At 39.9% G+C, this 27842-nt stretch overlaps 1 protein-coding gene across 5 annotated transcripts in view; it reads left to right on the top strand.

The window, feature by feature from the left end:
* Positions 1 to 362: 362 nt before the first annotated feature.
* BAZ1A (bromodomain adjacent to zinc finger domain 1A) overlaps positions 363 to 27842 on the top strand; it is a 62064-nt gene continuing 34584 nt past the window's right edge. For 4 of the 5 annotated variants that reach the window (XM_064148808.1, XM_064148800.1, XM_064148792.1 and 1 more), the window contains exons 1-5: positions 363 to 475; positions 7449 to 7727; positions 20286 to 20429; positions 24728 to 24829; positions 26202 to 26289. In XM_064148808.1, the coding sequence (XP_064004878.1) occupies positions 363 to 475; positions 7449 to 7727; positions 20286 to 20429; positions 24728 to 24829; positions 26202 to 26289 (726 nt within the window). The remainder of the gene's footprint in view (positions 476 to 7448; positions 7728 to 20285; positions 20430 to 24727; positions 24830 to 26201; positions 26290 to 27842) is intronic. The other variant, XM_064148786.1, reaches the window with a different exon arrangement.

Raw genomic sequence — 27842 nt, 5'->3', positions numbered from 1 at the left:
GCTGGGGCGGGGGGCGCCGCCTCCGCCCGCCGCTCGGCGTCATGGCCCCATTGTGAGGTAGAGGGAGGCGGAGGCGGGAGGAAGGATCCGCCGCTCGCTCCGCGCGCAGTCCCAGGCAGGCAGCGGCGTGTCGGCACACAAAAGGCCGCCGTGCCGCCGCCGGCGCTTTCTCCCGCTCCTTCTCCGGCTCCCTCGGGGGGAGGGACACGCCAGGCCTCTCCCTCCTCCCCGGGCCGGGGGTCGCCGCTGCCCTCACTCACTCCCCCCGTTGTTTTCTTTTTTTGTTTGTTTGTTTTGTTTCGTTATTTTTCCTTCCTCCTCGAAGCGGGTCCCGGGGCAGGAAGAGATCGCGGAGCGGGGCGATGCCGCTGCTGCACCGAAAGCCCTTCGTGAGGCAGAAGCCCCCCGCTGACCTTCGACCGGACGAGCGCGTTTTCTATTGCAAGGTCACTAACGAGATCTTCAGGGACTATGAGTAAGCGACAACCCCTGTGTCATGTCCCTGTGTCTGTCCTGCCTACCCCCGTAGCCCTCCGGCGCTGGTGGATAGGGAGCGGTTTAACCCCCAACGGCTGACACCTGGGCGGGCTGGGAGGGGATTCCCCGGCAACACCACGGGGAGTCCTGCCGGGGGTTGAGGAGGGAGCGCGGTTGGCATTGAGCCTGTGCCCTCCAGAGGGTGGTGAGGGGAGAGGGCGGATCTCTCGCCCGGGGCAGGGATTCCCCTTGCCACTTCTCGGCGGGGCTATCTCGCACCCCCTTGCCCTCGCGGGGAGGGAGAGGAGCCAGGGTCTTCCTCGCCGCCCCTCTCGCCCTGCTACTTCTGTGCTGTTGCCTTTGCCCCTGTCCTCATGTCCCCGCCGGGGAAGTGAAAGTTGTGCGTGTGGGAGGCGGCGAGCAGTAACGAGCGTCCGCAGGGCCCAGGCTTTCCCCCTCCTCTATGTCCTCGCCGGCAGCCGCGTGTCCGCGGCGGACGGCGGCGCTAGGCCGCCCCGCGGAGGGGACCGCGCCGGGCCTGGGTTCAGCCGGCGCCGCGGGGCTACCCGCCCGGCACGTGCCGGCCGTCCCATTCTAGTGGCCGCGCTGAGGGCGCAGCCTGCGGAGCCCGCTAGGCTCGGCTTCCCGGCCGGCTGCCGCCGCCGTTTAACCCCTTGTTGCCGGCCTTCCGCCGGGCCGGGGCGTCGGGGTTGCTGCGCCGCCCAGGGCCGCGCTCGCCCCGCCTCCGCGGGGAGCCGCCGGTTGACCCGGTTGGAAATGGCTGGCGGGCTCGGCGGCCCGGCCGGGGGTTGTGGGGAGAACGCAGCCCTGACGCGGGGGTCGCTGCACCTGTCCGGCGGGGCGCGGGTCCCGCAGTCAGAGTAGTTATTCCCTGGCCGGGCGGAACCGCCAGACGTTAAACCCGTCTTGAAACCGAGCGGGTACGCCAGTTCTCCCCCCGCTTTCTGAGGACGTTTTCCTGTCTCTTTGCGTCTTTTTTTTTCCCCCTTCCCTTTTCCATATATAAAAAGACCAATGGCAATTGTGAAGTTGTCGTTAACCGTTGAGGGCGTATTGCACGGGTAGTCCCGAACTTGCTGCCTTTTACTTTATCGCTTGTAAGAACAATGGTCAGAAAGTATTTAGCTAGACGTTTTTCGAAAGCTGGTGAGCGTTATGTGTTTTCATCCCAGTCTGGTCCAGCACCATTCCCGCCTACAGAAAAACAGTGCATCCAAGCCTCTCCCTCCCCCCCCCCCCCCTTTTTTTTTTCCTGTTCTCAAATGAGATTAAATCTGAAATACTTTTCGTTTGCAGCATATGAAATTAGAGCACACACCTAAATCTTTTTTCGTGTTTAGACTTGTTTTTTCTTCCTCAAATACACTTCACCTAATAACATTTCAAAGAAGTTGGAGTAGGTAATTTTGAAGGGTAGTGCCTGTTTCCTGGGCTATGTACTCGACTGAGGAGGGAGACACGGACGGGGATGTTGATTATTTAGTTGCAAGGAGTGTTTTCATTATAGGACGTATGAGAACCTAACAAGCAAGAAGAACTGACACTCTCCCGTTTCTGTAGGAATTAAGTTCCCCCTCCCCCAGCTACCAAGATTTTGAAAGTTGCTTTTCAGGTTACAATTATCATCACGTAATTACATGACTCTCATGTATTTGTTGACACTGCACTGAAATATATTTCAGGTATGTGTGTAGCTTTGCTAAAATTTCATCTTGAAAGGTATCCTTTTAAAACATCTTTCAGAGGATTTGGTGAATATTTTTGAGTATCTGACAGGTTTATTTACATTGAAAGGATGTTGTCACTAAGAAAAAGTATGAAAGACTGAATTCCATATTTAACCAAAGTTCACAGTTTAAGGGCTAAATTTAGAACTGTGTTCACACAGGCGATCTGTAGAAATGTTGGTGAGGTCAGAACTTAGGTAGTTGGTATAGCTCTGCAGAAAACTGCTATTACTTGATATTTGTGCATGAGGGGATTTGGGATTGGTGTCTTGGTCTGGTTTTTTTGTTGGTGTTATTTTCTGGGTTTTTTTTTAAGGTTGGGTAAATTTGATGCTTTGGATTGAAAATGTTAGTATGTTTTTATAAATCAAGTTGTTCTTGGCACAGACGAGTAAGTTTAATGTTGGCTATTGGTTATATAATCTACCAGAGAACATAGGGTCATCTTTCAATACATTTTAAAGGTGCTGATCCTTACCTCTGCTGTTTGCAAAGTGATGCTTCAGGTAGCTAGTATCTTCTGAAAACAACATTTCCCATTTCTTTGCCTAAGCAAGGGCAATTAGATTTGTAGGGAAAGGGAGCGCCTACTTCTTAAAAACTGTACTAGCTGTTTTTTTGAAAGCAAACCACTAAGTTAGACCACTGGATTTGCTTTTGCAATAGCAACTGTAATTTTTGAGGGAAGAATTTTAAAATTATGGAGTCTGATGTGATGTAATTTGCTGTATAGATAAGTATGGTAGCCTGAATTCACCCTCTTGCTCAACTATATGAATGCTTTTAATACTACAAACTGTTAAGACTTGTTTTCTTGTTTGGTGGTGTCTTTTATAGAGCACAAAGTTAGTGTTGAAAAGCTTCTTTCATGCCCATGGCAGCTTTAGTAGGGATGAATACAGATCATACATTAGTATTACTCTCTTCTCTGTATAAAAAATCATTATGTTAATTTGAGTAGAATTTGGTGCAAGACTAAGTATTTTGTAAAAATTACTTTCCTGTTAAGAATGTATTTCCTTTTTAATGTGAAACACCATTGCATAATTCTGTTAGCTTTTAAAAGGAGGTGCAGTGTAGTGGCAGTGTTCAGTGGTACTTATCAGGAGTAACATGAACTGGGGGAACTGGTGTTCTTTAGGCTTGATTGTACTCCTGGTTAGAGGTGCAGACCAATAAAAGAGTCTCTGGAGCCATAGTAATAGCTGGAAAATCAGGTACAAGGGTGCATGGGATGCATGAGAAATGCATTAAACAAGTGGGGTATTACTACCAGTCATTGACACGATGAAAATTAATATCTGATACAGATGTACAGTGAAAGCTACTGTTAAAATATGAGAAGTCTTGCTTGTGAAGACATTCTAAAAAGAGAATTGTGAGTGGTGTAGCTACAGTGGTTCCACATTCCCCAAAAAACAGGATGAGCAGTTCTGCATCTTCAAAACCTACTCAAACTTCTTTCTATATTTGCCTGTGGAATTCTTTGTCACAGTCGAAAGTCTTTGTTTCAGGCTTTTTAGAGTGTTCTTATTTAACTTAGGGTTTTTTTTCCTGTTTTGTTGAAGATAAACTCATAACTCAAAAATACATTCCTTAATGCTTAATTAACCTGTAAATATTAAGGGATAAATGTCTCTTTCTTGAATGCTTTTGTTTGCTGATTTCTTATGTGCATTGTTTTGTGATGTATATTATTAACCACTTCTGGAGACAAGGCTGAGTACAAGAATGCTTTTGTGATCTAGAATGGCAGTGTTGGTCTTCCATGATTGTTGTCCTACAAATAGACTAAATAGGTTATATACTAGAGGCTCTTAGGGGCTTCAGAATTGAAAATAGTAGTTATTACAAGTTAGCCATTCCACAGATTATTTTTTTCCCTTCTTTTTCCTCAGTTTTCATGTAGTGTGGCTTTGTTATATTTTACTTTCTCTGACAAATAATTTTCCTGTTTAAAAAAAACCCACACATATCCCTGGATGCTTGTTTGATTTACTAAATACTATGAATATGAATGAAAGCAAATGGTTTGAAACAAGCATTGTTCTTGAAACACACTTAAAATAGATCTTGGACTCAATTGAAATACTTGGTTAGTTGATGCAAAAGACATCTTTCATTTCTAGGTTGGACTTTTATATCCATAGCAAATAGTCAGCACAGAGATTGTAAGTTATTTCTGACTTCTGTTAATGAACTGCCCCCTGTCAAATACCTACCAACTGGCACTATTAAACTACTTATCAATAATTTGCTAATAATTTTGCTGTTTACCTAACCTTGCATGGAAAACTAAGAATATAAGGTAAATGAAAGGCATCTAGCTGAGAATTCAACTGTAAGGACAACTCAGTTTTAAGTCCCTGCTCCTTCAGTAGTTGAGCTGATGTGGACATCTTCATGGGGGCACCGCAGTCCTGTGTGACTTCTCACAGGTAGATGGGACCGTGCAAGTGAGCTTTGTGGATGTGTGTTGTATGAACTTTCTTCTCCACATTATCAGGTTGCATAGGTCTTGAACAAGTGAGCAAACCCAAAGACCATAACACCCTAAAGATGTGACATAGCAGCAGATGCACTTGCTGTTGTGCATTTAAGTTGAATGTAGAATATGCTCTAGTGCATTATTACTTTAAGTAAAAAGAAATTATATAACTGCTGGTGCCAGCATTCCCTTGATTTGGTATCTGTTGTGTGCTCTTTGCAAGTCTCTTTGTGAAAACTGGTGTACACCAGAGAGAGAGTGTTATAAATAAGATCTACTGCTATACTGTTGGGATTTTCTACTCCCTCTCAAACCAAGTTAGTGAGATCGTGTAAACATTTCAGTCCAACTGTTAACAGACGAAGCCACAGATTGGTTTGGTATCTGTAGGTTAATCACTGGCAAAAGACAAATAATGTTTTCAAAATAATGTAATTTATTTCACCAAAATTTTCTGGGTAATTTCACAGGGGAAAATGCATGCAAAACAAGAGGAAATGAGGGAGAACGAAACTAGATGCACAACTACTTTATGGAAATGGAAAAAATATTTTCCTCAAATATGTTTCAGTTACAGTAATCTTAGAATTTTGCTCTTGTAATAATAAAGGATTAAATTCTAGAGAGAGGTTTGTTGGTTGGGGTTTTTTAGTTGGGGGGTTTTTTGGTTTGTTCTGCTTGTTTTGTTTCCCCCCCTGTAAGTTCAATGCTGTTGCTTTAAATAGCACAACTGCCCGATGTCCCCTCACAAAGAAAAACAGCAGCTCTTAAAGCGACACTGTCAGCGTCAACCTCAGTTGCTTCCTCCCTCCACTCTCTCTCCCTCCTCCTTCCCCCTTACGTCAATAATTTCTGCAAATTATATTCTAGTGCATTTTTAATAAGTTTTTCTGGCTACAGATAATTATCAAGAACCTCTCTGGTGAGACACAAATATGTATGTAGACACACGCAACCGTGTGAAGATTTGGGTAGATGTTTCTTTATCTGCTGAAATAAGTAAGACTGTTGAAAATAGTGAATCTCAATCAGAAGTACTGAATTGTAGGGCAGAAGGAGACCTGAAGAGATTGTTGTATATATTCCATAACAAACCCAAACCCTCAATTTTTTGTCTAACCTATTCTGTAACATGTTTAAGTACCTTAAAGATACTGATTCACCATGGTTGACAGCAGAAAAAGAATATCTTGACTGTGCACAATGGATGACTAACAGCTATCTGCTGTTCATATATTGAAGAATAATTTCTCTCATTCTTTCTCCTTTGTTACTGGTTTTTTGTTTGTTTTGAATAAGCAAACCCAATTTTTACTTTATTACTTTGAAGTGTTAGACATTTCTGCTGTCATATGTTAACTAGGTGCAGATGATTTTAAAAACTGAATTTTTGTAGCCATTAAATATTATTCAGATAATGTATCTCTTTCTCTTCTGTTCTTTTCTCATGGCTGATGTTCCTAAAGCATCTTTTTCTTACTCGGGAATCCTGTGCTCATACAAAAAGGATTATCTGAGCCAGGACCCTCCATTGTTCTCAATCTGGAATTTCCATTTTCATTTACAAAATGTTATGGTTCATCTGTCCATGTGCAGTGAACAGCATCAGCTGCTCTTGAACCGTTGCACATTTTGACAGCTTAAGTTTGCAGGGAGCCTGCAAGTGTGAACTGTGCAATTCTCTAAGCCTCTTACTGGAAATTATGTGAACAGTTCTCTCCTTATAAAAATAACAACACTGCACATGTGTAATTTTTTTAAAGGAATGAAACTTCAGTATAGGTATCTCGTGTAGCACGCAGTGTTTTGGAAGTGCTGTGTGTCTGCCTTGGAATAGCTGTGGTGAGCAAAAGTCAGTTTGTCATGTCATGTGTTGCATAGTTATCAATACTAGTCTGTCAAGATTTTTAAAGGAAAGTAAATAAAAATCGTTAAAGTTTGGTATATTGAAAGATTGCTCTGCTGTCTGATCACTGATCCGCAGTTTGTTTTAACATGGTTTTGCGAATAGCTACATCATTTACTTGATCTACAAAGTGTTTTAACAAACCACTGTTTCTGATACTTGTCAAAAATGGTCAGGTATTGATTAATGAAAGCTTTCTTGATGACACTATGACAGTGTAACTTTAGCATTAATTGCAGTGCAGAGAAGGAAGAGAATTAATATTTGCTACTGGAACAAGGAGAGGAATTTGTAGGAAAAAATAGTTCAATGCTTTTTTCAAGAGCAATGCAAACAGTGAAGGAATAAAAAGTATTTAGAGAAGTACTTGACATTAAATCTTTTACCTTCTCCTTTTAATTTGTGAGCTAAGGCACTCAAAATCTGAAACTTACTCAAGTTTCAATGTGTTTCTGTGACCTTAAGGTTATTTTATGTTTGTATGATTTTAGACCCTCATCTTGCAAATGTTTATGGGAATGTGGGGTATGACACCTGTTAAACCCAGTGTGATTATTTTTATACATAAAGCTTCTTAAACATGGATATTTGCAGCACTTCTAGGTCTTGAGGCTGTTACTGTAGTCTGCAATGAAAGGAGGCTTTGGTTTTACAATATCAATTTACCACAGCGTGGCTAAAAAGTGGTAGATAAGCCTTGTCTACAACCTCTATAGGAATAGAGCTGCATGTAAAAGAAATTTGTTGCTATATTAAGAGTGAACAATTAAAAATATTAATTAGAACTCAGCTGTTTCACTTCTTTCTCTCTAATCTTCTGTCTTTTCAGTGATTTTTTTGAACGCACTATTCTGTGCAACAGCCTTGTGTGGAGCTGTGCTGTCACAGGTAAACCAGGACTCACGTATCAGGAAGCACTGGAATCGGAAAAGAAAGCCAGACATAATCTTCAAAGTTTTCCAGAGGCACTCATCATTCCAGTTCTCTACTTGGCCACCCTTACTCATCGCTCACGACTTCATGAGATCTGTGATGAAATCTTTGCTTATGTTAAGGATCGGTATTTTGTTGGTGAAACAGTGGACGTAGTTAGAAACAATGGTGCAAGGTAAGTGCATTTGAAAAGAAATACTATTTCTGTGTGTTTGATGTGGGTGGTGTTAGTGTATATTTCTTTTAAACCCAAAGTCAGGACAATAAACTCCATCAAACACCTGATTTGAGATGTGATAGTGAAGTTATTTTTAATTTAGAATGGTTTGGGTTTGAAGGGACCTTAAAGATGATCCAGTTCTAAACTTCCCAGCCATGGGCAGGGACATCTCCCATGAGAGCAAGTTGCTCAAGGCCTCATTCAACCTAGGCAGATACAAAATAGAAAATAAAGTGTAAAATAACTTGATTTTATCTTCCAGACTTAATTAGCAATCAATTAAGTTGAATTATCCCCACATTGAAGACCCAAAAATAAGATGATAGTGTTACTTCTTCTCCCTGTTTTGATTGACAGTAGGATTGTATTGCTGAGCTTGGAGTTTCTCTTTCCTTAGTTTAGAAGGATCTGTGGAGGCAGGACGGTTCTGCTAGGTCTCCACACTGCAGTGTTTTGGCCCCTGTGGTGGTTTGGCTAAAGAATGTCCCCTGATGTGAGAGGTGTTTTTGGTTGTGTGGGGTTCTTTGTTTGTTTGAGTTTTTGTATATGTGTGGGGATTGGTTGTTTTGGGTTTTTTTTGTCAATGACATTTACTGAGACACTAGAGGAAGCTATGAATTTAAAAGCATAAAAAAGTTCTGATGAAATCGTTCAGGGGTGTAATTCACCACATGGGATTTTGTGTACTCAGAATGGTGGAGCAACTGCAGTCTTAACAAGCATGGATCTTTTCTTTTTAGGTAGTGGCAAGAATTGTGACTATAGTCTCTGATAAGTTGAGAGTTAATAATAAAATGTTTGTAAATCTGGGATTTAGCATGCTGGGGTTTTTGCCTACTTGAGTTAGCATTATGTTTGCTCTTAACACTGATATATGTACTGCAGGCTTTTTTTACTGTTATCTTTGATTAAAAACACAGTAATTTTGAGCTTCAGATGCTTGCTTTCTCATATTGTTGGTAGGCATACACTGTAGCATAAGTTAGTTGTTTTACAACACAGAGCTAGGAGTTTTTCTTTAAAGCAGCTTCTGGGACAGAACTAGGAGGGATTCATGTTTTGGAAAAATGAGTGTGCAGTTCCACCTTACTGAGGTTTAAGCAGACTTAAAATGTACTTAGCTTTGAAATACTGTCAAAATGTGAGCTAAAGTTTTTGTGGATTCAGCTGGTGCTGGGTTTTCTTGTTGTTTGTTTGTGGGGTTGTTTTGTTTTGCCTTTTTCAAGAGAAAATGCCAGTTTACACTGCAGAGTAGACAGGACACAACTTATCAGCTTCTGTGGGCAGCCTGGGGTCTCAGCACATAATCTGGTGTATTTTGGGTAGTTGAGGTGGGCTGAATCAAACTGGTCGGTCATTAGAGAACATACTTCCAAGACTTTTGGGTGACTGATCCAGATCTTATTTAAGGCAAATTTTGTACAATAACAGGAAGAAAAATCTGTTGATGTGCTGCAGAAGTTAAGGTGTAAGAAAATCATCACTGGTATGTGTAGAAGGTGCTTAATAAAAAAGCCTTTCAGCCCTTCCCTGCTCTGTTCTTTTTGACCAGTGAATTCCTGGTTTTCAAAATCAGGACAAGGACAACTTGCTGGTTTCCATACAGAAAACCTATACCCAAAGTTTGTTTTTATCTTTCTCATCATTAAACTTGGCTAATGACTACATGTAACTACTAGTATTGCAGTAATTTTGCTTGGAAATTAAGGTGTTTGCTTGGTTTTTTTGATGTTGTTGGTTCTGTTTGTTTGTTTTTCTGTAATTGGAAACTTGAATAGTATGAACTGTCAGTGTAGTTCAGCTGTGAATTTTCATTTGCTCAATGAAATGCTTTTGTTTTCAATCTTTGACAATGCTACCAGTTTCCAAACTAGTATCAAAAAGACTGCTTTAGAGACACAAACTTTTTTTTCTCAAGACCAACCCTCTTCTCTTTCTCTTATTTATCTAAACTCTACACTAAAATGTTTATGGCTGTGTATCTTAGCTTTCCAAAGCTTAAATGAACTCAGAAGAGATTTGTATTTATTGCATATATTTGTCTTCTAAAATTCAAAATCCTTTTCACTTTTCTTTTTAGACTTTTACAAATAATTCAAGTTTGCCTAAACCAAATGGTTTCTGCTTTGTGACGTAAGCTGAATAAAACTGATGTTATCCTGTCTCATGAAGATAGCACTTTTTTATCAGCCTGTAATTCAGTCTTCTTGGTTCTTCAAAACTGTGTTTGTTTGGCTTTCACAGACCAATATAATAATAAGAGATAAGAACTAAATTTCTTTAAGCTTTTGGGGTGGGTTAGATACCCTTCAAAATACTGCAGATTTTGGATAAAATGCATTTCTGTCCAAAATGAATCCACTAGAGATTGTGTGATTTCCAACTAAGCAAGTATAAATTTGTCTGAAGTGTAGCATGAAGAATTAATCTTAGCCAATTGTATGCTGCTGATGTCCTAGACAAACGTGTAGTGCAGATCTAGTTTAGACCTTTGACACTAAATGTGGGTTACATTGCAAATAACATGGTAATGTAGGGGGATTTTTATGCTTAGAGATACATAATTAATATAAAGTGGGAGGAGGTGAGGCATAGTTGTTATTCTGCCCAATTAACAGTTGACTTTGACCTATATTTTTAGGAACTACACTAGGGATTAAGTATACCAACTGATGTTACTTGTAAATAACACAGCTGTGGTTTGCACATATTTTTTTTTCCTGGGCAGCTCCTTTTTTTGTGATTGTTTCTAGCAAAAAAGGGTCACAGTCTGTCTGTCTGATGCAGTAGCATCCTATGAGACCAACAGACTTTGTCAGATCATGAAAACTGAGTTGTGTTGTGGTGTTAGAAATTCTACTGTATCTTCCACTTCTAAGGAGACCTAATAGCAGTTTTCCAATACCTGAAGGGGGCCTACAATAAGGCTGGAGAGGGACTGTTTCCAAAGACCTGTGGTGATAGGATGAGGAGCAGTGGTTTGAAATTAGAGTATATTTAGATTGGATGTTAGGATCAAATTCTATACCATGAGAGTGGTGGAACACTGGAACAGGTTGCCTGGGGAGGTAGTAGAGGCCCCATCCTTGGAGGTAATTCAAGGTCAGGTTCAACAAGACTCTGAGCAACTTGATTTAGTGGAGAATGCCCCTGCTTGCTGCAGGGGGGTTGGACAGGATTACTGTAATGGAGGGGTAGTTAATTGATGCAAAATACGTTTTTTTCAAAATTAATATTGTCTATTAATTTTGATATTCAAGAGTCTTGACCCCCCCGACTGATGAGGCACTTAGTGCCATGGTCTAGTTGACTGGATAGGGCTAGGGGATAGGTTGGACTGGATGATCTTGGAGGTCTCTTCCAACCTGGTTGATTCTATGATTTGCAACAGTCATAGAAACGTACAAAGGAATAACTGGATCTAGAACAAATAACTAGCAGTAAGACAACATTAATTGAACTCAGTTGAACTGGAGGAGAAAGTTCCTGCAGTCAACATACTGCTTACAGTTAATTATACTGCTTGTCCGCTAGATGGACTCAAGGAGCCCCTATCTGCTTATGGCAGAAGGCAATGGTGAATTACAAGAAGCTTTAAGTATTTACTGGCAAAATATTATTTCCTGACTGGCAAGGCTAGCCACGGCTTCAGACAAATGCTTTCAGGGAATTCTGTCAGTGTCTTGTCAGCTGCTGAGGCTTCTGATTCTTCCAAGGCTTTACAGGCTGCTGGGGAAATGAGGCAGATAATCTCTGACCTTATCGTGGCTCCTCTGGATGATCTGTGTACCTCCAGGACTTCTTGTCTTGGCAGGAGACTTTCAGGAGTAGGCAGGATGTCTTGCAATGTGCGGTCTTAAGCACGATGTCATGCTGGCTATGCAAGTCTATTGCATGGAGGCATTTAGAGCCTGTTCCTGGTGAACTCCATGCAGGCAGTTTCCAGGCAGTTCAGGATGCAATAAGGCAATGAGGTAAAACACTGCCAGAAGCAGAGAGCAATGACAGCAGGCAACAGACACCACACAAGCATGAATACAGTGTCAGAGTGTGTTGTGTTATGTGCTCACCTCTTTTATCCATATAGCCTGAGACTAATGGGCCTTTGGACACAAAATAGCCAATCAGAATGCTAGTTAGCCAAGCTCGACCGTATTAGGTGAAACCACAGGTTTGCTTTTACCCAAATTTGGGAAAAACATAGGCCTTGCATGCTGCAGACACAAGCCAAGTTGTGTGTACCTTGTTCACCATGGGATGTAAACAGGAGCAAAACAAGTCTGGGCAAACCAGGGTCCTTAGACTCAATGGCTCCAGGCTCTTTGTCCTCTTTCCTGTGGTTGCTTCTTCCTATCGCAGAACAAGGGAGAGCAGAAAAACATGCCTGGGCAAGCCAGGACATGCGTAAGCCTATTTTGGCCTGTTTATGCCTACCACAACAGTGACCTTTGGAGGTCCCTACCAACTCAACTCCTTCTATAATTTTCGTGATTGTGATTTATATGTGAAGTTTTTCACATGTGAAATGTCATCAGGATTGTTATCTGAGCTCTGTGTGTCATGTAAGGTGAAAATCCTACAGCATGGATAACCAGGAGTTGCTCATGGAATTAAAATACTGGTATTGTATGGCTCCTAACTTTGCACATGTAATATTCTTGTGTGATAGATTTATTTGATGCAGTTTTCTAGATTTTTAATGAAGCAGACAGGAGGGAACCCCAACACTAGAAATGTTACAATTTTGGCTTAATGTAAATTGCTTTGGGGTACGGTTTAGGGTGAACCTTGTAGGAGTAGGGTTCTCGGTTGGTGATGCTGAGGGTCTTTTACGGAATCACAGAAACGTTCAGTTCGGAAATATTTTTATCTTGAGTATGTGAAGTAGTCCATGGTACTGTAAGCAGTGTACAGGTGATCTAGACATTCCAAGTGGACAAGCACATTGTGCAGAGTCTAGGCAGAAGTTTGTGGGTGTTTTTTTGAGACTGGTAGTTCTTTTATCAAACCCATGTCTTCTGGTTATTCAGAAACGGATGCCCCATTGCTTTGTGTTCCTGTCAGGCTTTTCTGTTTCCTAGCCTTTTATTCTTCTGCTTAGTTTTGGCTTTGGCCGCTTTTCGCCTTGTTGCTGAGGTCTGATAGCAGGAGCTCAGAGTTTGGGACATACTCTGTCTTCCTGTTGTTTTGGTACATCTGGTGTCTTAACAGCCCTTACTAAGCAAAAAGAAATTGCGGAGAGGCCCTCAGTCTTGCGATGTGACTCATTCAGGCAGTCTTTGAAAATGATCCATGCAATTTGGTAATCTGGTAGAAGCAACAAGGAGACAGTTCTGCTTTCTTCTTAACTCTTTCACATGATGTATTGAGTTAAAATGGTGTGCATTTGTTTGTTTGTAAATGTCCAGCTTTTCTGGCCAAAATGCGGCTGAGTTTTCCTCCAAAGTAGTAACTGTTGCGCTTTAAAACACAAAGTGTTTGGATTCCCAGATACAGAACTGTGGGAGCTGTCTAACAGTGTTTTCCTACTACAGTCTTCATAAAAGACAGAATTATTTAAAACATCAGTCAGAAATATCATATAATTTAGAGAGGAACTTTAATCTCAAATTCAGAACTTCAGTCTCAAATTTAGTTTGTCCAAGTTCTCAATGAATTGAAAACAGCTGACACTATTATTTGAAATGTAAAATTGCTGTTTATGAAACTAATTTATTGAAAAAGGCATGGAAATGATTGACTAGATTGTTGGGAGGGGTGAAATTAGAGCAGTATTTCATGTTAACCTAGGTCAATTAAGATGTAAAACAAGCACCTAATGTTTTAGTTCTCACTGTATTGAAGCAGAGGGAAAATGTTGAGCACACCACTGGAATTGCTTCCTGTATTTTCTCTTCATAACTGAAAGATTAAGACGCACATGATACTAATTGACCTTTTGTTTTTCCACAAGGAATGGCATCTCATGCAGCAGTCTGTCCATTCATTGCTTAATACTGACTTTTATTACTGGCACTTTAAAACTAGCGAAACTGATCTTGAATATCTTGGCATTTGAAGCCAGTAACCCAAATATTGTAACTGTATGGTATGGAAGGTGTACCTGGAATATGACCTCAGCGAATGCCTCAGACCAACCAAATGAAATGTGCAACTACCTTATCTCAGTCAGCTGTGGAACCTGTTCATTTTTTCTTGAGCTCAGCGGTGTGCTTTCTGTATTACTGCTATTTTTGCATTTGTCAGAGGACAAATTTGAAATACATGTACAAAAACTCGTTACGATTTATCATCAGTGTTCTGAGATTGGACACTATCACAAGAAATACTGTCTGTCTTTATTAGAGTGTACAAGTAAGCATTGTGATAATAAGTCAAACTACAAGCTTACAGATTAACTAGAACAGTGAAAAGAGCTGTTGTTTAGGTGGGACAACTCTACTAGCGCTTCAGTTCCCCCTTCCCCACCCTTAAAAATAGCTTATGTGACATTGCCTTCCCTTCCCCACAGAGGGTGGGGAACAACCAGTTGTTGTCCTGTAGTTACTATGGAATTTGATAAAGTTATCCACCTGCAAACTAAAATAGATTGCTGAAAGTTAGTACATAAGAAGGAATAAATTGTGCAGAATATGTGAACGATTAAAAAAATGCTGGTTTTTTTGTTGAATTTGACCACTAGATGACACCACTGCAAAACAGTGCTTCCCTAATGCCTGTAAGTACGCTTTGAGAGAATGCACTGTGTTTAAAATGAAGTGGTAGATTAAGTTCTCTGTTGGGAAGATTGCAGCATCTGTACATTAGATATAGGTTAACATCCTTTGCTCTGAACATGCTGATGTTGACTGTTGCCATGCTGTAGGAAGTGTATTGCTGGTTATGACTGTGCCTAGGTGATAGGGAATTAGGATGGTAGAAGGTAACTCTTGTAAGAGGTAAGATTGTAACTAGTTTTCTAACTTCTTCATTCAAACTGGCAACAAGATATTACTTGCTCATATATCTATATGTTTATCTATGTTGTCTTCTGAGAGCTGTGTTAAGCTAATTTAAGATCACGAAGTAGTATAAGGCTAATGTTTTCCATGCTTAGACTTTAACAAGTTAGAATGAATTTAAATTATTTTCCAGTCCACCAGCAAAATTTCACCTTTTGACTTGTAAGCTTCAGAGCTGGCCTGAAGCAGAAGCTTCATTAACTGGAGTTAATGCCTACAGAATCAGTTATAGTGATTTTTGTTTTTTTTTCTTTTTTTGTAGTGGTAAGGCTTAAGTGTAAGCTTTTGCACACCAAGCAAAATGCCTACTCTGTTTCAAAAGGTGAATTTGAATTCCAGCAGCAAATTTACTTTTGATGCTTATGAAATAGCATAGGTGATGGTACTGGAGAGCAGCCTACCTATTCACAGGGCGAGTACTGTTTACATTCTTCCAGCATTGCTATTTAAGGATCAAATCCTGGCCTGGAGAAATCACATTTGAGCAATTCACTTTCCACTGCCCTTAAATTATTAGGGATATAAATATATTTGTGTGTGTTTGACTAATAAATATAATCATATCTGATTACTGGAAGCTATCACATGCTGATATCTAGGAGAGAACCTGTGACTTCTTTCTTACAGGTTATTGAACGGATGTAACAAGTATTTAGATGCCACTAGTCTCAGTTCTTATTCCTGTGCAAACTCTCAGCTTTTATAAACTTAAAGATATGGGGTTTAGGTTGGTTGATTTTTAGGATTTGTTTACTTAGCTTTTTTAATGAGTACAGTATGATGAATAGAAAGCTGGACAGCCAAAATGGTTTTTTATACTGGTGTCACTGTTAGTGCTGTCCTAATTCCAAGGAGAGATAACCAGTGCAGCTACAGTGCAGCATGCTTCTTACTCATTTCTTTGAGGTATACAGTTGTACCTACAACTTGACAGACAAATGATGATGCTAAACCTTGAGAACAGCAGCACTTACTGTACTTCAGGAAGCCATTATGTGCATAAAACTTGTCTCCTTTTTGTATGTTTTTGTTTACTGTGTGCATTAAACTGTACCAGTTGAAGTAAAGGATGTCACATTCATTAAGACCTTGTCTCACTTTTACCTCTAATTACTTTCAAGTGTATGAGAACTGTTAGGACAAGGATATGAGTTACTACACTTATCTGACATTTATTTCTTAAACTTAAAGCTGATAAAACAACAAGGTTATAGCTTTCTGATGCTTGATACTATAGCTTCCTGTGTTATTGACTCTTTGGAGGTTTCTGTATTCAACTAACTTTACATACTACTAGAAAAGGTGTGCTGCTTTAATTTGGACATACAAAACCCATAGCTTTTATTTCCACGTCTGTTTTTTTTTAAGTGATTTTCCTTTTGCATCTGGCTTGCTGATAATCACAGGATTTTTAGGTTTAAAGTTGGCCTTAAAGTACTGCAGTATTCCCCTACCGTTCCATTTTTAACAGCCTTATGCACCCAGGGGATGGTTTTTGTGTGCTTGTTGTAAAACATATAGAGGCATGTCAGTAAATCACCTTGGCATTCAAGTGGTCTTATTTTTTGATGTAAACTGAGGACATGGCTGAGTCGGTTTGTATCACAATAGTTAGCATCAGCCAAATCAAAGGCTGTGTATGGAGTGCTCAGCTGATGAGCAGTGAGAAGGGGTCTCTTCTCTCAGAGCTTCCTCCTCCAGCCCTGGTTGGGTGTAAAAGCCTATTCATCATTTGGGAAGAACTCTTAGTTGAGTGAACGGGCTGATAATTGTGGAGTTAAGGAAGGTTTCTAGCTGATTTCTGGCCTGTTACATGGAGTGCAGCTTTTTCTTTCCCTATTTTATGTTCTGCTGCTTCAGCAGTTAGGTGGAGACGCTTGCTTGTCCTGCAACTTGCAATGACTTGTATATGTGCCATTGAGTTACTGAGCTGAATAAAGGAGAAATACAGCAAGCAAATTACTCATAGCCTGATTTTTTTCTTGAATTCCTCTTATTTTGGGCTCTGGTGAGTTTGAAGCATGTACCATGTCTCTTGCACCTGTTAGTTATGTTGGAACTGAATCTCTTAGTGACCCAGTGATAGTTTTCTTACATGGCGTTTTTTTTCAGTTAGGAAGGCTAAATTACTGAATTACAGTGTCTTAGGTCTTTTAGATGAGGCAGGTCTTCCTAATTCTTTCTTTGCTTTTGATGGTGGTCAGTGTTTGCCTCTTGCACATGCTATAGTTCTCAGCAGATCAGGGAGCTTATCCAAATAGCTGATAGGACAAACACTTAACCAAGTCTTCATGCTGGATTAGTTTCAGGGATGGCTTTTGTGGTGCTTTTATTTGGTTTGCGGGTTTTGTTTGATTTTGTTGGTATTATTTATTGATTGCAATTAAATTTAATACACTTACCTGACTGCCAAAGCTACAAAAAGCAAGTACAGCACAAAGTGTGTGGCTGGAAGGAGGAATGTCAAGGGAAGATTTTTCCTATTTTGTCAGTGCCGAACTGTTCAGTCATTTCTGAATCTCAGAGCAACAGCTTGAGGCTGCAGGTACAATTTGCTTGTGTACACTTGCAGCATGCCACTTCCTTACTGTTTGTCTGTGAATGACACGGCTCAGTCCAGGTTTAAAGCCTTCTGCTGTTGTGTTAATCCGCTCTTCAAAACACAGTCCAGAATCTTTCACCTGAAGTACTGATGGTATTAGTTTCTCTTGAAACCCATGTGCTGTGCCACAGTTTCCAGTCAGTGTCTCTTGCCCTTAGATTGCTAGAGTCAGTTATGTTGTGTCACAAAATTAACTCAGGGATTGATGAAGTTACTGAGGAGAGCACTAGAACTTCGCACTAAAACTGTCTCTCTTAACCCAGCGCGTTGGTGTCTTCTGGCCATCAATTGACTGTAGCAAGATTAAAGAAACAAAACAACCAAAAAAACCCACCCAAACAAAAAAGTATAGATTATTTGTTTAATGCCAGAAGGAATAGATGCATCACTTTCTTTAATACCTTGCCTATCAGTAACCAGGTTCCTAGGATTATGCATTCTTGAGTCAGGTAGTGTGTGTTTCACTTGATTCCTTCTGCAAAGATTTCTGGTAATTATTTGAATGAAGATATAGAGGATGAAGAATCATTTATGTTCTGTGATACTTACTCCATTAGTCATTATACCTCTTCCGTAATAAAGAAAAGGAGAGGAAGTAGCTCTATTGGGGATTTTGCTACTTGCTGAATCAAGTGCTCAGAATTCCCATTTTTACAGGAGAAAATGTGATACTCTGTAAATTTCAGGGCTGTCCGAATGACAAAACAGGTAGATCAGTGTTGGTAAAATAGCCGGTGACTAAATATTCAAGTCTTTTTGTCAGGGAGGATGGATTGGTGTGTTACCCAATGCCAGGAAAAGACAAAGAGGCTGTAGCGTTAAATTGCTCTTCAGCTTTCATGCGGTGGTTCAGCTGATTTAGTGTGTTTGTGCTCCCTCTTGTGGTCTTCACAGGGTAAACAAACCAGAAAGTGTCACTGGTCTTAAACATGTGTGCTTTTGATTAGTAGAAATTCATTTAAAAATGGGTCGAACCCTCTAGGAAATGGATTTTATATCTGAAATAAAAATAATTCTAGCACGTAGTCTCTTTTAGCAAGTGGACTGGGTTTTAAAACCCAGCACAATATGTTGCATTGTGCCATGGCATCAGCTGCTTATTATTTAGCATGAAGGGAGTGCTGTGATGTTCTGAATATTGGAAAACGAAGATACTGTATTGACAGACCTCTCTCCCTTGGAGTTTGGTGTCGGGCCAAACCTTAATAAGCCTCGTTTGGACTTTGTCTTGCTTTGTGAACAGCCAGTGGCTGTGCCTTTATTACGTTCTTGGGGTGCTCTTGATTCTTTACACAGAGTCTATTTAGCTTTACACAGTTAATTAGCTTGGGCTCCACTCACCAGGAATACGTGTCTTCCAAGCCAGCCAGCTTTGGAACTGGGTCTGGCTGCGTTGGAATGGCAGCACGCCTGCGGTTATTGAGTCCAGCAGACTCTGGCTGCCTCTGCATGCAGGCAGCTCTGGTGTCCCTGTGGCTAACTAAGCATTGGTCATATTGTTGTGTTTAGGAATATATAAAGATGATGATAACTTTTGGAGTTTTTTTTGTTTTGTTTACTTTAAATAGTTTTTAAAATAATGTAACATTCAAAACCCTCCTGGATGTGTTCCTGTGTGACCTGCCCAACTCCTTGGCAGGGGGGTTACACTTGATCTCTGGAGGTATCTTGCAACCCCTAACATGCTGTCATTCTGTGATAACCTCTGGAGCATCCTGGAGCTCCCTCCCAGTTCAAGGACAGCTGCAGGTCCTAGCTAAATTCACAAATGAATGTAACCTGTGACACTTTTGTGTCTTCAACTCTCATCCCTCTACCCAGCCCTCCTCCTTCCTTCTCCCCCCCCCAGTGTGTGCTGATTTTGGGCACTGTTGTCTAGTTGCAGAAAGAGATGTTTTAAGAAATGCTTTAACAATATCACTTTCCCCCCCCACACAATTTAGTTCTGAGAGAAGAATGGTTAGAATTTGTCTGTCATAGATTTATTAGGGCTGGTTTGTTCTTTGAACTTGGATGTGATGCCACACTTAATTCAAGCCCTGTGCTTGTATGTACTGTGCACAGTGTTTAGTGCCCAGAGAGAAGTACTACTATGTGTTCTTTCTCCTCTTGCTCTTCAAGCATTTAGTGGTAGTATATGACAGCATCCATTGACTGCTAGTTAATTTTCATGAACAGACAAGTTTTCAGGAGATCAGAGTGAAAAATATCAACTGTGGAACTGCAGAAAGAAGTGAAAGTTAGTGGTTAAGACTCAGCTGTAATAGTTATCCACCATGGTGTGTCAATTAATTCTCTTTTTAAATATGCAGTTAATTCTGCCGTTTATAACTAGCATTTGGGTTGGCAAAGGGATAGACTTGTTTTGTCAATTGTGTGTGCGCCAGATGGAACCTTAATATGTGTCAGCAGATAAATGGGCCATTATTAAGATTAGATGCATAGTGATCGTTTCAGCCTTGTTTATTTAGGTCATCGACAGCAGTAGGAGATGATCTCTTATAAGTAAAATTCTTTTGGGATCTGAAAATCTTCTGCTTTTCTTTAGGCTGCTATCAAAATAAGTGTAAGAGGTTTGGTGTGTAAAGTAACACATAGTTAACTTTTATTTAAATGAGAACTGAAAAAACAACCACAAGCACTTCTACCAGTGACTTCATTTACTGTCCAAAGTAATGAAACTGATAGCTGTGTAAGCATGTGAATTTGTTAACTTGATGGAACTCATGAAACTAATGTTTTACCTAGCATTTCAGTGCAAAGCTCTCAGGTATTTAGCTAGTAGACAATACGAGGTTTAGCTGCATATTAGTAAAGTGACATTTGCCACAACTTCAGGCTCACATAATCACAGAACATTTGACTCCTTGCACTAGTGAAAGACTGATAAATGTCTGTGTTTTATTTCAGGTTGCAGTGCAAGATTTTGGAAGTCATAGCTCCAACCCATCACAATGGAATGGCAAACGGGCACACCAGCAGCACTGACAGAGACACAATTGTCATCAGTGACAGTGATGACTCAGAAACGCACAGTAGCTCAGCACAAAATGGGTAAATGCTACTTCTGCAGTACAAAGCGTTTGGACTAGGTGGAAATGAGGCTAAAGCAGACATGGCAGGGTCTGACTGAAGCAAATTACTTTATCTGTATGTGTCGTGAGTGTTCAGCCAGCAGAAAATGACAAGCTGAATATTCACAGGTGCCAGTTATGCTGTGTGTAATCCACCAGAGAACTGTGCAGTAGGAGAAATTAAGTGCCTGCAGAATAATCATTGTTAATCTATTTGGCATGACGGTGTTTCTTTTGAGAGATGTTGGAAGAGCCATGTATGCCTATTGCTAGTCTTCTCTGTACTGCAGAACCTCTGCTGCTGTAGCTTGGAAAATGCAGTCATGTTCTGCAGTTCTACAATCTGGTACTACATAGCATGATGTATTACTTCACTTCCATCACATCTCTTGCTGGAACTCTCTGGGAAGTCTTCAGGCATTTGATGTGTTCACATCCAAAATGTAAAAATGTACAAAGCTTTCTCCATTGTGCATGTGCCCATATGTGATTTTAGGTGCACTGTAACAGTGTATGTCCTGTATTAGGGCACTGCCTCTAGGCTGGAGTAGCTTGATAACATTGAATAAGATAGCTGTTTGGTTATAATTGTGGTGTTTAATTTGGAGTATTCCTTTACTGAGCAGTAATTGAGCTTATATATGCAGCTTATCCTAGCAGTACAATAAGAAGAAAGATTTCTGTGTGTTTCAGATTATTGATGGGGAAAGATGATTTGCAGTGAGTCCCAATCTTATATCTAGAAATACACAGGCTTTACAGGAACTGTCACTGACTTTGAGTTGTGTGGATGCAGAAGTCGTTCTTATTGAACATCTTATGAAGACTACCATGCCCTGTGTGACACACCCTGACATGCCTTGAATGAGTAGGATGGAGCTTCTCGCTCAACTAAGAAAATAACCTGCAATAATTTTTTTAATTTTTTTTTTTTTTTGATTCTCCACTGTCCTTTGAAGGCAGTGTCCAAGTTGCTCATGAGGAGGTCCTAGCTCTTTGAGAAAATAAATGCAGTTTCTGTGTTCCACAGGGCATATGGCATTTGAAAGGAGGTTATTCTTGGAATTATGCAGGCGTGCACGGAGCTGACTGTGGAATTGATCCCTTTATATTGCTGTCACTTTCATGTATGCAGAGCTGGTAGTAAGATTGAGTCTTGTACTCCCAGTCAGTCTGATTACTTATTTTGACAATGCAGACAAGGGAGGGAAAAATTCTTTCTCTTGGAGAAATGTTGTGAGAATATACAAATTTCTGAAGCACTGTTCTGTAGCATTTACGCTACAAGCTTAAAATGCTTACTAGAAGTTTTAAGGGGGCCTTTTTGTAACAAATACAGGAGTGTAATAACATGCTTTAGTTAGTTTCTGGGTCTATTCTAGGTATATGAAAACTTGAAAGTCTTATTTACGGTACCTGTAATGCCTATCTGAAAGGCATTGTTGTCAGCTTTTGTATATTGGCATCTAAGGCTCTTTGTACTGTTACTCATAACAATTAAAATCCCACTGCTCTGAGTGACATAATCTTGCAGCCTCAAGGGACCATGTTTTGCCTGTTCATAGAGAAACCTGACTCTGGAAAGCCTAGATGTTACTCTTTTTGGGACCAATGTCAAGTTGATCTCTGCAGAACGCACAGTTCTGCCTCTGCATGCAGACCTCCAGATTTTGAGACCCAGCCTCCCTGCAAAGCTGCAGTGCTGTTAAACAATGGTATAGCAGATGCTCAGTGTGTTTATGAGCGAGGGGGAGGGGAGTACAGCACAGATTGGGCCATCTGCAAATATTTTTCCGAAAGACTCTGTAGGCTGAAGAATCTTAACTGAAAATAGACATCATTAGAGATCCTAACTGTTCTCTGACCCTACTTCTGTCTGTGTGGGGCAGAAATATCCACATGCACTGTAAAAGTGTTATCAGTGACTTTTCTTACTGCCTTCTGCTGTAGGGGCTGAGGGTAGACAGGGAGAAAGAGGCCAGGATGCTCTTATTCCTGCATTCCTTCAGAAAAATAGGCTGCCTTGAAGAGCCTGGCTTATGAAGTAAAGAGTATCAATCTTCTGAGGTTTTAAGCTGGCACCCTCTGATACTGCAGGATAGTGGTTACCATAGAATAGTAGTGTTCATACCTTAAGTTGCTACATTTTAGAGGTAAGGTAGAACTCTCACGTTTGCTTTAGCGTTGAAGAACTAAGTTGTAGATCGAAGGACTTGTACTGCCAAATACTTACAACACTAGCTGCAATATCTGGCATTCCTTCTAACAGAGCTATGACTAATGTGGACCACTGACCACATCAGAAATGCTAGAAGAAAGATTCCTCCTTGAGTTACTGGCTGGTTTGTGGCACTAAATTTGTGTATTTATTCAGTTTCAAATGAAATACTGTCTCTATTTTGGGAGACATTTAATTGTTTCTGCAAATTTTGGGATGCAAGCAGAGGTAATGAAGATTTTTTTGGAAATAACGCCAGTGGAACCTTACCATCCATATTTGTCTTGCATCTTCAGTGTCGTTTTCTGCCTCCTTTAGGAGAGGAAATTACAAGCAGCATATATCAACAAGTGAGGTCATAGCTTCATGTCATTAAAGCTATGCAATGTTTTCAGTAGAACAAATCTTTTTAATCTTCTTTCTTTCCTTTTTTCTTCTGCTGTCCCTCCAACCCCTGAACCTAATAATAATGATGGTAGATCTTAGTCCACTTTTGTTTTTTTTTATTTTTTTAATAATGTAAAGTAATGCATCAAAGGCAGCTTAAAATGTTCATTAAAATGTTCCAAATCAGAATTTTATTGCAAAGTGCAATTGTCTTCTCCCTAAAGCAGTATAGCTAATATGCTGTTAACAGTCTTCAGTTTACTGTATTTCCTTGTTGAAGTTTTAGTCAGATACCAGAAAATTCGTGGTTCCAAATGGGCAGTTGTAATTGCTTGGTCTGAAGTAGCTTGGCAACAGCAACCTTCACAGGTGGATAGAGACCAGGTTTTCTAGCAGGATCAATATACTGATAGATTATCTTGGCTTGCACTGGAGCATAAGGACATGACGTAGCTAACACTCTTCAAGGGAGCTTTTTCATTCCCAAACTTAGTCAAAGAGAATAAGAAAAGTCAGTGTATGTTCTTTTTGGAATAGGACAGCATTCGTTTCTGATGCATTCCCAATCCTCTAACCTTCAATATTTTAGTCTGTAATTATCCTAGTTGTATTCATACTGTAAGATTTAGGTAGCTTCAGCAAGATTCAGACCAGATAATATTGACATGTCCAAGGTAACTCAAGGACAAGTTTTTGGGTAAAACTAACATAAGACTCTGCTGTCTGAATATAGTACAGTAGGATTGTAAGTAGAAATTTATATCCTATCACGTGATCACCATGCTGAAGTAATTGAAGGGCTGATGAGATTATTATCTGTCAGTGGCTCAGAATAACCTCATTCAAAAAATGCCAGACTGCCAGGCACTGGACACATTTACTTGAGTGCCTGTGAGACTAAGGGGTGACTCAGTCCCAGTTTTCACCTGCTAAGTTGCAAGGTATTCTGTATTCTTTCCTCTGGATCTGGTGGTCTGGCAGAGCTGTCTTGGAAATACTTAACTGTAGGGGATCTTTGCTGTGAAATGTCTAACCTTTGCTAATTCTTACATTTTATATAATGCTTTATAAAGTAATATATATTTTAAAATTACTACTTTTATGTCTAGGTAGTCTGTATTGTTGTTGTTGTTAAAACTTTCCGTGTCTACTGGATAGCCTCTTTCATCTTCTGCACAAAGCAAAATTTTTTACTTCAGATTTATGGAGGAGAGTTTCAGAAATAGTGTTAACTTCTTAGCTGGAAATTAGAATCATTGACAACTCAAACTTAACGCAACTGTTATATATGACCCCCTGAAGATGAAAGGAGGATTTACTCAAACTAAAAAGTAAAGATTAATGATAAAAGAGTTAAGTACCTGATTATTCTTTGGGCCCTGCTTTTGATTACAGAGTATATGAGAGATTAGAATTAATCACAAGGTACAAATAAACTGATGTGCTTTTGGTTTAACATTGGTACTCTGATGTCTTTCATTTTCTGTTATATGTAGATCTATATCTAGTGGCAGAAGTGAACAGGACCTCTTTGGTGCCTAGTGGAAGTTAGATTATTAAATATGGCTGGATGTTTTCAAAAAGTCCATTGTCTATGTGTATAATATATGAAACATGTACAGTATAAGATTGATATTTTGTGATTGTAGCTAACTTTAAAAAATTCTTTTTAGGGAGAAGAAAGCCATAATTGAGCCTTCTTTGTTCAAATACAAAGTCCAACCTATTAAAAAAGAACTATATGAAACTGTTATTGTTAAAGCATCTCAATTAAGGTAAAAACTAATGTATGAAAGCTGTAGAAATGTGGGTTGTGTAAGTTACTGTAAAGGCACTTTTGATATGAAACGAGACTTTAAAATACATGTTAGAACAAACAGAACTGGAATAAAATACTGCTTCCCAGGCTTTCTCTAACAAGGGCTCCAAGCTTTACTACACAGATACCAACTCTTTAGAAGTCTGTGCTCTCACTGACATGCAGATAAGACCTGCTGTTGCTTCTGATACTGCTTCTGATGTGCCTGCTGCTGTAACTGATGGAGTAGGAGGGGAAGAAAAGTTTGAGAAGCCTGTTGTATAATACTGATGAAATACTGGTGTTGTGAGCATTGCTGGCTTGAAATGTTGGAGCAGACATTGGCAGTCAGACAGCTTTACTGATTTGAAATGTAAGCTGTGAAGAGCTTTGCTCCTTAAGTAACATAATTTTATCTGTCGAGTTTTTTGAAGTAGGCTGTGCATCAAAACTTCATAAGCTGGATACTTTGAGGGGGGAAAAACCCCAACCAACCTAAAAACAAAAAACCCCACAGCCAACCACAGGGAAAAGAAATGCACAACAAAACCTTCTAACTAGACAAGCCCCATGAAACCAACCAAAACAAAAACCCCAAAAAACCAAACAAACCCCACCAAACCAACCAACCTCCTCAAAACAAACAAATGAAACACCAAACCACAAAAAAAAAAACTATAGTGATTTCAAGTCCTTTAGTTTCAGCATGAATTGAGCTTAGTTTTTTCACTGAGTACTCCTGTGCTTAATCCTTGCTATGAAGTGTTGTGGGTTCCCTGGGATACCAGGAGACATTTAGAGCACACACTGTCCTGTATCAAGGAGAGCCACAGCCTGAGTAGTGCATGAATTCATCCCTCTTGCTTGTGGACTTGAGACTTCTGAGCCTTACCTCCCTGTCTGAGAGATGTGAATGCTGCTTTCTTGATGTCCTTGTTTGCTTGTTTCTTTACACCCTCTTCTAAACCACTTTGACTTCAGTTTTATTTGGGCTTTTAAAATGTGCTCTGATGGAAGGGAATGTTTGAAAGATCTAATTGGGACAAAGTGGCTGTGGAATTTGCCTGTGTATGTCTGTAAAAGAGGACGTATCGGGATCTTCAAAAATCACAGGTGTTTAAACAACTGTTTTAAGTATTACTTGGGGTTTATTCATAAGGAAATTATTAACTGCATCAAGGCCACAGAGAATGACTTGGCTACAATAGTAAGGATGCAATTTATAATTAAGAAAATGAGAAAAAGATCAGTTGTGATCCGTTACACATGTTCTGGTATGTGCTGTCAGCTGGACTTTATCAACTAACGTCTTCAGTTGTTGTTTATGCTACCTTTCTGTTCTAATACAGCAGGAGGAAACATCTCTTTTCTCGTGATAGACTTAAGCTTTTTCTGAAGCAACACTGTGAACCACATGATGGAGTCATTAAAACTAAGGTAAATAAGCCATAATTTGTGGGATAGATTATTGACCCTACTCAGTCTTGCTTTTGCTGTTCTCTGCTAGCTATGCAGAGCTTCTTAAACTACAAACTTACCTTGTGTGAGTATAACATATTGAGACAGTATATGACTTTTCCAAAATAATGGGATAAATATTTCATTTTTTCCCATAAAAACAGAGTTTTGTTAACTTTTGCTTGTAAAGGAGGAGATATTTTCTTCTGTCCATGAAGCAAAAAATTAATTCTGTAACTTCCTCTTTAGCTACCAGTTCAGTAAAGTCCCCAGAATAAAGGATGTGAACTTTTACCTGGAAAAATGTTGTTTGTTAAAAATAATACCATTTTGCTTAGTCTAGCTTAAGAGTTGTTTTCATTCTTCAAGACTTTGTTGCTATTTGCTGGTATTTTTAAGTCAAATTTAAAGTAACTGTTTCTGTTTCAGTACAGTAAGTTTAATAATATTATCTTGTAATGCTTTTAGCTGGGAAAATACTGTATTGTAGACTGAGTTCAGTTTCAGTCTGTCAGTGAGACATAAATACCAAAGATTTGAGGTGACCAGAATGGACTTCTGATGAGGCTTTAGATGCTGGAGATGTTAAGATGCTTGGGGTTTTTTTGTCATCTTTCATGGAGAGATATGATGATACTTGGTACGAGTGTAGACTAAAGTTCAAACCTCTAGTCTGTGTGGGATGAGTAAGGATTCCTCTTTCCTTGTGCTCGAGCAATTGTGTAGCTTTTCCCACACTTAACAAGTATGAAACAATTTCCTTTGCCTTGCTTGCTGTGCCACAGGAGACCCTGGACTCTCATTAGCGTTGCAGCCTTGACCCTAAAATCCTTCTTATCTTCATCTTATTTTTAGGAAGCAGCATGTTTGTTAATTACATTGTGTATTTTGTTTTTAAGAGGAATCCTCACACACTTGTGTAACTCCTCTTTCTGCACTGGAAGTTGCTGAGAGATGAGAGTGTCAGTGGTAGTCTTGCCTTTGAAAGCTGTAGAAAATAATGAAGGCAACTAATTTCTGAATCAGCTTTCAACTTTGAAGTCCTTTTCTTCAAAATTAAAAAACAGAGCTGAAAGAGATACAAAGCCCAAGGAAGAAGATAGTTTAGCAATCTTGTTGTCCTTGATGTGGTACAATATGCTGGGTCTGGTGATCTAGTAGCAAATCTTTCTGGAGCTTCAGGAAAGCTGTATTCTCTGTGTGCATTTGTTATCTTCTCTTTAGCCTTTCTGTGGAATATGTTCTTGTTCCTTGCTAATTGCTTTGCATTTCAGCAGTTACACAAACTTGTCCTATTTGGAGTGCCTCCTTTGTATCTCCATGCATATCACTTGAAAAGGACAGGCTCCTGAACTCACCAGGCTGTCAAAATCTCTTTTCAAGCTGTCTTTCTCAGTTTCGAATGAGGGAAGTGAAATTTTCTCTTCCTCCAGAAATGTTTAGGTGTGATAGAGAAATGTGTGATTTTTTTTTTTTTCCAGTAAACTAATTTTCCAGTTTTCTCTGCAAGAAGTCCTGAGCACATTTCAGTG

The sequence above is a fragment of the Pogoniulus pusillus genome, chromosome 1 (genome assembly GCF_015220805.1).
Source record: "Pogoniulus pusillus isolate bPogPus1 chromosome 1, bPogPus1.pri, whole genome shotgun sequence".
In the NCBI taxonomy this organism is placed as follows: domain Eukaryota; kingdom Metazoa; phylum Chordata; class Aves; order Piciformes; family Lybiidae; genus Pogoniulus; species Pogoniulus pusillus.
Note: the sequence above shows the minus strand (reverse complement) of the source record. Positions and strands in the feature narration are given on the sequence as shown.